Here is a 13,029-nt window from a genome sequence, read left to right as displayed (position 1 = left end):
CTGCACTCTAATGGCAGAACCATTATAATTCTTTCCTCTCTAAGTCTGACATTTGTGACTCCATTCCGTTGCGAGTCATGATATAAGAGTTTTAATGGGTCTTTCCTGTTACACTTAGAGTTGTCCAGAGAGTGCAGGAGGGAGGTGCTGGATGAGCCAAGGTAAGCCAGGCAATGTAGTGCATCATCTTGTGAGACCCCTTTCTGCTTTCTGGCACCAGGGGCATTCCCCACAGTCACCCATTGAAACCCCTTCCTCAGAGGGGCAGAGCAGGAGAGCCCCATTTTAAAGCAGTGCCCTGATTTATAAGGATGAAGCATTTCAGTTGACCATTCCTGGTGGGTGTCAAAGCATCAGGAAGGTCACAGTGCACATTCCTCCCTGTGAGTAGAAACCAGACCAAACAGAGTAGATCAGCAGGGTCAGAAATCTCCTCTGCCCTCTGTGAAGGTACATTTCTAAGGGACTTAGCTGTCACTGGTGCAAGCATTTTAAAAAATAAACTCCCAGCTTTCTGATGCTGAACTTGACTACTGCAACCTGATGTTGTGCACATGATGTAGCTTCTGCTTGTGCAAACTGGGTGAAGCATGTCAACTATTTGTGGATGCAATTTGCTGATGCCAACTTCAAAAACAGAGGCACTTTCTGGTCTGAGTTTTCTGCTCTGTGGAAAATTGAGTACTACACAGTCCACTGAGGAGCTGGGGTGCTGAACAGATTGCTTCCCTGCATTTTTTCTGCTGAGAAACTGGGGCGAATGCTTTGTTCTTCTGCTCAGAATATTGCAAATTTCAAGTAAGGGAATCTTCCCTCTGTTCCCAAATCTCTCTTGTTCAAAGCATCTGTCTTCTTCATGAGTGCCGCAGGGCACTGTTGCCCTCTTTCCCTCAGCTGCTGCCATTTGCCCCCTTTCCTAGCAGGTTTAGAGTCATCTTCAACCGAAGAGAAAACAAGGAGATGGATTTGGGCAGAACAGTGTCTGCAAATGATCTTTTTTGATGAGATAGGAAAAAAACTCAAATACCTTATGTTGGCACTTTTAGGTCCCTCAAGCCATTCTGATAATCAGCGAAGGAAACAGGATATTATAGTAACTGTCTGGCAAGTGCATGAAGGGCTGCACTAAATCTTACCATTGTGTTTCTGCAGAAAGCCAATGACTTTTTCCAGCACAGTAGTTTTGTCCATTTTGCGAGTGTTGCCTGGAAGCATGGAGCTGAGCTCTTTGATGAGAACATTGAACTGATCACGCCTCTTCTTCTCAGACTTGTTACGCGAAGCCCTGTAGACAGGGGAAAAGAAACAAAGGATGAGCAGACCAAGAAGGTACATGATCATGTACCTGCTCTTTGCAATGCATATACATAAAATTAGCTTGCTACACATGTCAAGAGTGTGAAGACTGACACTGGTCTCCAGCATAGCTGCAGAAACAAGTAGGAGGCAACAGTTCCCACCTCCTGCTCTTGTCTTTGAGCCACCTTTAGTGCACAGTGCAGAGATGGAGGCTCTGCTCACTCCTCTGTGCTGCCTCTGGACACCCTGGCTGAGCTTATCAGGACAGCAGTGAGCTTGTAGTTGAAGGAGCTCTGTCCATCTCCCAGACATATGTAGGATCTTAAAAATTCATGCAGTCTCTGGGGAGGCACACAGAGTGAGAAGAAATAGGAACACCGTGACAATGGTAAAATTGTCCATGAAGAAGAATGGAGACTGGATCACACCCATCTGTGCAGTTTTAACAGAAGAGAGGGACCCCAGTCCTGCAGCTCTTGCACTGGAGCTGGGTTGATCTAGAAGAACCTGCCCACTTTGGTCACAGGTGCTCTGCCTACCTCCAGGCTGGCAGAGAAGAACCAGGATGTCGTCCTTCAGTCGAAGTCCCGAGTAGAAGTTGCTGCAGCTCTCATCTGGTTCATATGCCAGTTTGTTCAGTCTCCTTCCAAGGCCACAGGGACAAGCAGGAGAGAGGGCATCAGCATGGACTGGGTCTGAGGCCAGGATGCCTTGCCAGACTTGGGGTCTTGAAAGTGCCAGCAGTGCTTGCCCTTCATTTCTGTGTGCCACTGGGAAAAGCCGTGTCAGTGCCCCACGTCACTAGGTTTAAAACAAAGACTCTACAGCTTTCACCACCAGTCTTGTCTGTTTAGCTTGCAGATTCCTCAGAGAGGGCCTGCTTCTGCTGCTGTGTTCCAAGAGCTCGAAGGAAGAAAGGATCTGATTTCATCTGGGGTGTTTTGGCACCATAATAATACTGTCATTAAGGCTGTTGATAATCTTTTCAGCATGCGCACTTTCATTCTTTTTTAACTCCATGTCGATCTGTACACACACACTTTCTAACTTGTTCTCATGAATACGACAACTGTTTGACTCAGAGGTTATCACCTGGAATTCTGTATCCATGTGGAAACAGAGATAAATATAGCCCAGTAGGTTTGTTTGTTCTTCTGAAAGGTCCTCAAGCAAATGAGATTTGCCTTGTCAATTACGCAAAGATCTAAAAATCTGGTTACATGTAGATGGGAAAGAAAAGGCAAGAGGCCAGTTCTCTGAGTTTGTCAGTCCCAGCTAACTCTGCTGTGCTTCAAAGCAGCTCTGGATGCACACTGCTGAAAGTCAGAGCAGAATTTAGCCCAGCATATACATACCCTGTGAGGACCAGAATGGCAATAAACACTTTCAGCAGAGAAATCACTACAGAGGCTTCTGGATGTTACTACTGACAGAGGGGTAATTTTTGTTTGTCTTGCTCTCAACCCTGAACACACTTGGAGATATACTGGATAGAAGCCAATGCTTGATTATTTTACAGCTTTGAACACAAGAGATTGGGTGGATACTGCCTGACTGATTTCAGCTTGCTCTTATTACACTGCAAAAGGCTGTCAGAACAAGATGTGAAAAGCTCCAGCCTTATCCTTTTTCTCTACAGTTCAGGGCAATGTTAAGAATATCAACATTTCACTTCCTCATAATTCAATCCTCGGTTTATTTTAAGATTAAAGAGTCCAGATTTCCCTGAAAATAAAATAAACCACCGACTGTCATTAGGGAATGTGTTGCTTTAAAAAATAAAGAAAAAAAGCCTTGATGGAAATTTAAAGTATCTATTTTTAACACCTAACATTTATTCACAAAGGAAATATAAAAACTCCTCTAGTGGAAATAACTCTACCAAGATATGAACCGATGATCACAGCGAAGTTTTGAAAAGGAAAAGACTGAGAAAAGATTGGAAAAAATGATAAAAACTATCCCTGCATAGTTGAAAATACTTTGTTCAGTACAGTTATAAGTGCATGAAGTAAGATAGTTTTCATCACTTTCCTTGGAAGATTATTTCCTAGCCTTGCTCACTTCACTGCTAGGGCATACAATTACAGTAAACCCAAACAAGCTCTGTCTTAATTCCATACTACTTGTCCCAGTTCTCCTCCCTCCTTGCTACTCCACAAAGACTACAGCATATTCAAGGGGAAGGAGGGGAAACAGTATGAATAAAATCAGGACTTCCAGTGAATAAAGCTAAAGGCAATACAGAACAGCCTGAATTCAGAATGATCAACAATTTAACAGCCACTTTTGTTCACTTACATATATGCTGCTTGTTGTCTCAGACAGACAAATACTGACTGACTAGTAGATGCTACATTTTGCTAATTTGCAATGAAATGTGACTTTACACTAAATTTCAGATTTCTTCTGGCAGTCCAGTGGAGAGTGTTATATATGCATCAGTGCAAGTAAGTGTACCACATACCTTCATCCAGATTCTTACTTTTTATTTCAGTGGAAAATGGCAGGTAGTAGTCTTCATGATTAAGCACTTTCTCATGGTTCACTTCAAACTGGTTTTGTTGTAATTTGGAATTCAACTGAATTGCAAAAAATGTGTTTTAAAATTATATACTATTAAAGCAAACTGAAAGAAGAGTAAATAGAGAAAAAAGTGCACAAAGCACACCTTTTGTTTAGAATTCATAAATCTCTATAACCAAAAGAAATCTCAACTAGCATCAAAGAACTGAAAATGAAACTAGGGCTTCTGATCTCAGAAGATCAGAAAACCTCACATAGGTCTTCAGTGCTCCCAACTGTGGTACCATCATATCCATATTTTAGTCCTCAGGTCTTTGGAGCAAAGTTGTGCCTTAGGGACTCAGGTGATGCAGAACAGATCTCAATGTACCCAGTCTTCTTCCTGGAAGAAGAGTTCTGAATCTTGGCCAAATACTAAACACCTGGCACAGGGGTGGGAGTGCAAGTGCCCGTTCTCGGGAGAGAATGGATGCTTTTTTCATGTCTGTGTAATACAACCTGTACATGCCTAATAAATTGCAGCAGATGCACATGGTGTATATGTATCTGTACACACACCTAACCTGAGAAGCTCAGCTCCTGGCTTATTAGTCCATCCCAAAACTTAGGTCCAGAAATTTTCAGTCTTGCCTACTATTAATAGAGAAAATAAAAGGAGAGAATAATTTCCTGGACTTTTTAGTCCCCTCTGGTGTTTCTCAGACCTGAGGGACCTAGTCCTCATACCAATTAGAAGGAAAAAAAAAAAAAAAAGGCATTTCCCTTTTGGTACAGGACAGATGAAAGTTGTCAGTTTACAAGACACAGCAGCAAAATGTTCTTCAAATAGCTTCTCCTAAGTTTGACTCTCTCTGGAAGAAAACCTGTAACTTTTAAATGAACCTGAACCATTTCAGTATAATGTATTAACTTTAGATTTCCATGAAGCATCTCATGATTTCAAACTCAATTTCAACTTCAGCTTTATTTCTAAAAAGCAAAATGAACTTAAATTACAATTTGAAGAAGCAGTTTCCTTTTTTAATTTTTAAAGTTATAACTTTTTTATGCACCCTGATAGAGGCCTGCCCCAGGGTATGACAAAAATTCCTTCTGGGAACAAACAGCAAGAAAACCATACCAGATGGTGATGACAATCGCCAATAGCAAGGATACGTGTTATCCTATTTTTTCATAAATGCATTCATTTAATGAATTCTTTTCGTTAACAAACAATTAGCACACAAATATCTTGAAGATGATCAGGTCTTTAGCAGGTGAAGCAGTGCTGTAAGGTGGGCTCCTTCCTGCACCCTCCAAAAAGGAAGCAAAGGGGAACAGCTGAGCCTGGCTGCAGCCTGTGCTGACCTATATTGGTGAGACAAAGCTGCAGGGAGGAAAAGAAGCGGAGAAGGAATCAAAAGAGATGAAACTGAATCAACTGCTTGTGCCCAGACTGGAAAAACTCTCATTAGAGGGAACCAAGGGGAAAAATGTGGGCAACCTCTGGCTCTCTCTAAAGTAATTAAACTGTGGGCTGAGGCACTGATAACCTAGAATGCTTCCAAACTGCTTTTCTGCAGATGCCAGTCAGCTCTGACAGTTATTAAGAGTTTCATTGCCACAGGTCTTCTGCCTTGAAACACACCTTTTCTCTCCCAATAAAGGGTTCACAATGAATTCCCACCAACTGGGACTCAATGGAGTACAGACTGTACGTGAATATAGGTTTGTGCTAGTTTAATGCTCACTTTTTTGTGGTCTTTCTCTGCCCGAAGGTAACTTCTGGGTGTTTTCATTGCTGTGAGATAGGTATTAATGAATACATTAAAAAATGACCATTCTATTAGAGAAAAAAACCAACTTTTCCAGTTTTTTTTATTTTCCTTCGCAGAATGTATTTAAAGGAAAAAAAGCTGCAACATTTTTGTACACTCTGGAAGCTCAGATGATGTATTATAGTGGCAGAAGTATGTTGTTGGTGCTTCAGTTCTGATGTTCTGCAGTAATGTGAAGAAAACGATCAATGCCTTGGCTTTTTTAACATCTTCCACAGGAAACACTGCTAGGTTATTTTTTTACAATGCAGCCAGGAGTAGGAGTCTGTGAGATGGCAGCTGATTTCAAGTTGTGTTTGACTGTATCTTACTCTCTTGCTCTTTGATTAATTGATTATGGATAAAACAGCTTCTGTAGCAACAAACAGTAACAAGCTCATCACAGGGAGTTATAAAGGAAAAGATACTCACCTCTTTGCCCTGTCTTTCTCATCTTCATCCATTAGATTGTCTAAGCAGTTTTTTCTGTTGAAGGAATGCAAGAATCATTACGAATTGCCATTTCATTAGCTCTATTTGCAGGTTAATCTCACAGTCACTCTATTTCAATTTAATAACACAGTGATGATATCCAGGTCAGAAAAATGTGTCAGCAGTGCTCTATGCCACAGTCCTTGATTTTAGGAAATATCCATTGTGGGTAATGTTATCCCTGAGCACTATGGCAGCCTTAGGGTCTCTAGCCAGGGACCAAGACTCACAGGCATCACGTGGTGCATCAGCACAAAACCAGCCACTTCTTGGGAATTTTTTTCTGTGGAGGTTACTCTCTTAAAACTTGCAGGCTGGATGAGCCTGGGGCATGCTCAAGCTGAAAAGCATTTTCATTGCCCCCATGTTCCCACCAAAACCATCTTCAGAGCAAGAGCCAGAATCACTGATGCCTTTGACTTCTCAGGCTGCACTTCCTACTGGGAAGCTCTTCATCCTCCTCTGTGGATCTTGACTCAGAGCCAAAAGAGATGGTAGTAACTCTACTGAATTACACCTCAAATACAAAGTGTCCCTATAAATCCCACTGCCTAAGCCATACTAAAATTCCCTCTTGCAGCCCTGTCAGACCACCTGCCCAGCCATGCTGGCACCAAGCATGGGGACTGTCCCATCCCCACCACTCTTTTTGCTAATCTTCACCAAAGTGTTGTGACCTCAGCTGTGGAGTTCAATTGCTCCAGAAGTGTGTGCTGTAAGGAGAAAAGGGTAAATTAAGTACATTTGTGTAGGCAAGCAAAGGGAAAAATACAAAAGCAGCCCAGCTGAAAGCTGAGTGCCTCAGAAACACTTGTCACTAGCTCACTGCCCACCCTCCTTTGCTCCGTGACCTTACGAGAAAGGGACAATTGATCTGTGACCACTTCAGCCCAAGAAGGAAGCCCTGTGTTAATGCACCTCTCATGGCATCTGGCACCCCTTTTGGATACAAAATCCATGTGATGCTGCATCCCACACAAATATTTTCTGTAACAGCAGCACAATTCACTGGTTATTGTCAAAGCCTCATTTTCAAAGCAGTGGTGTAATGATAGGGAACGATAATACTCTCAGCAATCAATGTTTCTCATTTAATGAGTCCTCAACATGTAAGACATGCATAAAATTGGAAAGGAGGAGGAAGGAAGTGAATTACCAGGCTTTATTTAAGCCCATGTTATTTTCCACATATGAATCACACAAAAATATGCCTGGTTAAAGAAAATTTTATTAAAAAAAAAAACAAAGTGAAAATGTAACTATAGTAAAAACAGTGCTTCTGTTACTAGTTCTCTTACAGCAATATTCTACCTGGTCATTACTCAACAGTTAGCTAAGAACACAAAACCACCTTGTAACTTATTATCAAATGAGTGATGAAGAATCAGAGCCACTGGTCACTGATTAGAGGGTAAAGCTACTACTTAATGATGCTCAGCTCTTTGATGAAGGATAAACAGGAAATATGAAGGCCAAGGGACTAGGTTTTTTAATCATAACTGGTGAATTTAAATTGCTGAATTCCATTATACAGAATAAAATAACAAATAATACCATGTAGGTTTTAGATTTTTTGTCAGATATTTGTTTTGACTTGCAGAACAGCCACAGTCAGCCATATCATAATTCACATTTTGGACTAGGAAAATGTATAAGCCCACCAAAATTTTATTAACCAGCATTTTACGTTATTTTAGGTGTTTATTTGCTTAGTCCCATAATAAAACTGTTATCCCAAACACTGCATTTTCAAATAATTCAGGCTAAAATGTAGGGACAATATTCAGTGTGTTTTGTTGTTATTTGCTCACTTATTGCAACCTATGCTATTCAACAATACAGAAGACATCGTTAAAATGGCAGGATTAGCATTCAGGATTTTGCAGTGTTTCTTTGCTAACCCTTCGCCCAAAATCATAGAACCATAGGATGTTAGGGGGTAGGAAGGGACCGTAAAGATCATCTAGTCCCAATGGTTGGGAGGACACCTTGCACTAGACCAGGTTGCTGAAGGCCTTATCCTACCTGGCCTTGAACACCACCAGGGTTGGGACATCCAGAACCTCCCTGGGCAATTTGTTCCAGCGTCTCACCACCCTCACAGCACAGCACAGCACAGCACAGCACAGCACAAAATGTTCTGTTGCATGCACACTTGTTGAATCGAGGGTATGACAACCAAAATGGGGTAGTATCAGCAGCAGAAGTTGCTCTCCCTGAATCCCTAAAGGTCTTCCTCACAGAGGAAGCCCCTGTGAGGCTTCCTCCGGTTGTAACACATTCCCATCAGAAAGGAGGAATATGTGAACAAGTGTGCTGAGCAGCTGTGAGGAAGGATGGAGGAGGATGAGACAGTCAGCATCGGTGCTGCTCAGCCCTGGCTCTTTTGGAGAAGCACAGTGCACCTAATGAAAAGGAGCTTCCTACAGCTGTATCCCCATAATCATTAAGAAATTACACTGCCAGGAAGCCTCTACTCTTGAAAGAGAGCAACAGATCTAACTGGTCTGTTCTGCCAAGGATTTGGCTAGATCTGTAAAGCAATTCATGGCCAGCTTCCAGTAAACAAGGTTTCTCACTGACTGACATGAAATTCTGGACCTGCTGTGCTGTTGCTAGCGTGAGACAATATCTAATTGTCATTTTGTTTCTGTTTGCTCACATGGCAAAATCTCTAGAGCATCATAAGCATTGCTAACAGGGTTTGCTAGTACATATGTACCATATGAAATTAAAACTATTCTCAATAAAGTAGATACACCAGAGTATACAACTGCTGTGAGCTGGTATTGCCATCCCTCTCCAGAGCCCTACCAGAGCTCTCTCCTTACACCTTGATGGAGAAACCCATGGCAAGGAGCTTAGGTATGTGCTTAATGCAACCTGTTTGCTTTATGTTCTCCTGCCAGTCCCTCAGCCGTGAAGGTCCCAGATTGCAAACTGGAAACCAACTGTCTCTTGGTTTAGGCGAAAATTTTGACTCATTGCAATGATGGAGGCAGGCAGTAAATACCAAGGCTCCATGCCACAGCTCCCCTGCAAAGAAGTGACATCAAAAAGCAAGTGGCATAGTATTTCTCAAAATGTGAAGAATCCTTTCACAATAACAAAGGGAATTTGGAAACCTACAGGTAAGAACGCCACATGATGCAACTCCTGCTGGCAGAGTATTTAACAGTGACAGTTACATTTGGAGCTTCATTAGTATCATCGTTGTCATCAAGGAGTGAAAACTATCACTCAAAAAGATGGGAATTACTTGGAACAAGGAGAAAGCTCATGTACTCCCATTAGGCAGGTACTCAAACAAACACACAGGAAGATGCATATCCACAAGCAGAGAAAAATGGCATTTTGGAAACAAAAGACTGACTAAAACTGTTAACCATGTACCCCTGGCTTAGTTATCTGATGGAGAATTATAGAACAAACATCCCCCCCACATTCATTCATACAATGAATAGTTGCTTGTGAGAAAAGTAATTCAGGCAGAGTGCCAGCTCACTCCAGGGACTCTCCAGAAGAAAGGTTGCACGTGTTTATTTTGATACAGTCTATTCCCAGTGGACACAGAGCTTGCACTATAAAAAAAAATCATCAGGCATTGATCACCTTATCCTGTGCTATAAACATATTTTTTATTGAGCTAAGCTACTACTTTTCTGAGCTGGTGAGGTTAGTGTCACTCCTTCCTGCCTACTGCTCATAAGGATATGCTGTATATACTCAAATATAGGTAATCAGCTGTTGATTTCCCACCAAGTTGTCACAAGGCCAGCTAATAGTTCTTACAAATCAGCTTGATATTTATCAAGAATTTTTAATCATATTCATTTAACTCAACTGAATTAAATCAGAGATGCAAATTTCTTTCAGAGGTCCAGAGATGTGCCTGGGGGAACCTTATGAGAAATCATAATGTTTGTGTTTCTCTGGCCCTTATCTTTGGCAACTCAAGGAAATACTAGGCTTTTCCTCCTCTTCCCTCTCTAGCAAGGTGGGTATGTCTGCCTGGGTATTCTACCACTTGTCCTGTACAGGTATGGTCAGCCCTGGGGAAAGGGGTGCTCCCACCCACTGCAGACATATCTGAGCCTTACACCTCAGACCTCACCCTCAGACCACTTGGGATGCTGGTACAGTACAACCAATCCTAATTAAAGATGATGATATTGCACTTGGAGAACAATCCTCTCAAAGACAGGGGATGGGCAAGGCTTGCATGGAAAACTGGGATGCTGGGATGAAACACCTTGAACTATCCTCTGACCTCTGGGCAGACCCTACCCAACAACAGCTATCTTTGTGAAGGAGGAAGGAACAGAGCCACATGGTGGAGGGCAGACATGCTCCCATGCCTTCCAGACACACTGCTCAGCCTCCAGGGCCCATCTCTGCTCAGCATTGCTCTTGTTCTGCATCAGGAAGGAGTTACTCTCCCATTCCCTCTCTGAAGGGCAGGAAAAGGCTGTTAGCAAAGAGGTCAGTGTTATACAGAAGACACATGGCTATGTTTGGTGGGGTTCAGGATTCAAAAGCCAGATCCAGCCATGCAATGGCATCCTATGCTTAGTGAGTAGGATCCAATACAGAGGAAGAAGGCACCAAAAGAGAGTAGAAGCTCTCAGCATTCAGGGGCACAGTTTCTAGGCACCCACTAGCACAGGGGACAGTGTAGCTTGCTCACTGTGCTGGCATTGCTGCCAGATCCCCTTCCCAGGGATGATGAACTAGGTCTGATGGGCACTGTGGTTGGTCAGTGGCATCATCCCATGGGTGTTCCACAGCGTGGGTTAGAAAGGGACTTGCCCACCCTGCGGGGCACCACTGTGGCTAGGAAGTCTACCTGCTTCCCCTCAGCTAAGCAGAGCTCTGAAATTAATAACACTAACAAATGAAGTATTTCCCTTCCAAGCCCTGCTGGAAGGCAAAGAGAACGATCAGCAAACAGGAAGCAGCAGGAAAGGTCACAAGAGTGACAAGTAAGAAGTGACCATCTGACCATTTTAAGCATCTTGTTCCAAGTTTCTGTAATATGGATGAAGCACTCAGATATCCCACCAAGTAGGGTACAGTGTGAACACACAGCAGAAGGATTAGTACAAATCATAACAAATCAACAGATTCATATTCACATCAAACTGAACTGTACCACTCTATTCTCTTTCCTTCAGACATAAACCTATGAACTGTTGCAAGAACATGCTGGAGTCCATAATCAAATATGACACATTCCCAATAAAAACAGATTTATCAAAATGCAAACAGGCTAGCCTTTAGAAAGCTTAAGATAGTTAGAGATTTCCTGATATACATGGTTATTTGAGAAAGATATGTGGCTTTTTAGTGGGGAGAATGGCAGTCATGGCAGTAACATAGGTCATGTTATGCTGAGATTGTTATGGGAATTACTGTTTTCAGGAATAAAGGAAAAATATAGAAGCATCATTAAGCATCCAGCTTTAGAGTTTTTGCCTGACGGTGTACAGTGAGGTCTTCCTGCATTCAGTAGGTTACTATATTTTGTTTACACTAGAGACATTTACAGGCTTCAAGAACAGAAAAGAAAACTTTTTGAGAAAATACTGAACTTCACAAACCTCATGGGCTGTTTCATGCTTCACACATATGTGTACAATGAGTCTTTAGATGATAACTGGCTTAAAGCAAACAGACAAAAACAATCCACACGTGGACAGTAAAAATAATGGAATTTGATAGAAATTAACGCTCCCCTCTTCTGAACTGGGGATGATAGGAAGATGTTCACAGGTAATAGAGCTGAGTATTAAGAGATTATGGTGAATAGAAGTAAAAGCTCCGAGCATATTCTGGTTTTATTCTTTACAGTATTTCCACTTAGTGAGAAGGGCTATTGTTTTCCATATGTCAGAAACCTTGCACCAATTGCCACGTGTTGGACAGCTTGTCCCCTCCACCCGGGTGCCAGCTGAATTCTGGGGTGTGCAGCCTGTGAGCCCTCTGTAGATGTGGTGTGACTGACATCAGTTTAAGTCAGGAGTGAGACGGCCGACGTCAGCAACACCACGGTGAGAGGCATCTTTTATCTCCAGCTTCTGAGCAACGTGTAAAGTTTTGTGTAGTGTTTGGATCTCGGATGAAGATCAGTACATACATACTGATTATCCTCCTCACTGCTATTATTACTACTGAATGACTAAAGCCATTCAGACTTTAGTGAACAGGCTGTGAATCCCCATGTTCAACCGCTGCTCTGCTCTCCCCTCGCACGGCTGGAAACAGAAAGGCAAACAAATTAAACTAACATTAATCAGCAAAGACTGCCATCTGTATAACTCAGAGCACTTCTCCATGTGCCCGTCCCCTTCCAGCAATGCTAAACAGGATTAGCCTTCCGTGGGCGGACAGGGAAAGTAGGTCAGTTCGGTAACATCGCTGCGTGTGATGAAAGGAGGAGGATGTGACTGCAGTGGTCTGCTGGCAGCCCTCTCGCCTTCTGTATCAGCCAGGAGATGAAGCACCTGGACTTGTCATGGGGCACATGAGACAGCTCACACCCCACGTCCCCGCATGGTGACACCAGACATTTGTAGGATCAGGGTTTTGGCAAAGCCTGGCTGATGCACTGGAGTTAGTGGGTGCATTTCAACAAGGAAACTGAGGCACAGGGCAGCTAAATGCTTAGTTATTATTAGTTTATGTACAGCCAAATATTCATCAAAGCTTACAGATCAGCCAAAGTGGCAAGGGATGGTAAATCACCTGGCACAGGAATTGTCTTTCTGTATTGACTTCATTGGGCGTGTAGAGATGGTGGCAGAAAAGCCAAAGCTCACCTCCAGTGACATCTGCAGGGCATGACAAGGGCAATGAGAAAAGCTCCTGCTGCAACCTCAGTAGTAAAAGGTTGAACAGTGAAAGTGCAGGACTGCTG

General features: G+C 42.6%; 1 protein-coding gene across 1 annotated transcript in view; it reads right to left on the bottom strand.

Moving 5' to 3' along the window:
* Positions 1-6,100, bottom strand: part of NPAS2 (neuronal PAS domain protein 2) — a 52,825-nt gene extending 46,725 nt beyond the window's left edge. The window contains exons 1-2 of the mRNA XM_062515033.1: positions 6,054-6,100; positions 1,137-1,285 (exon numbers count right to left, since the gene is read on the bottom strand). Coding sequence (XP_062371017.1) covers positions 1,137-1,285; positions 6,054-6,085 — 181 coding nt within the window. The 5' untranslated portion in view covers positions 6,086-6,100. The remainder of the gene's footprint in view (positions 1-1,136; positions 1,286-6,053) is intronic.
* Between the last annotated feature and the right edge of the window lie 6,929 nt (positions 6,101-13,029).

Source organism: Cinclus cinclus, chromosome 2, assembly GCF_963662255.1.
Source record: "Cinclus cinclus chromosome 2, bCinCin1.1, whole genome shotgun sequence".
In the NCBI taxonomy this organism is placed as follows: domain Eukaryota; kingdom Metazoa; phylum Chordata; class Aves; order Passeriformes; family Cinclidae; genus Cinclus; species Cinclus cinclus.
Note: the sequence above shows the minus strand (reverse complement) of the source record. Positions and strands in the feature narration are given on the sequence as shown.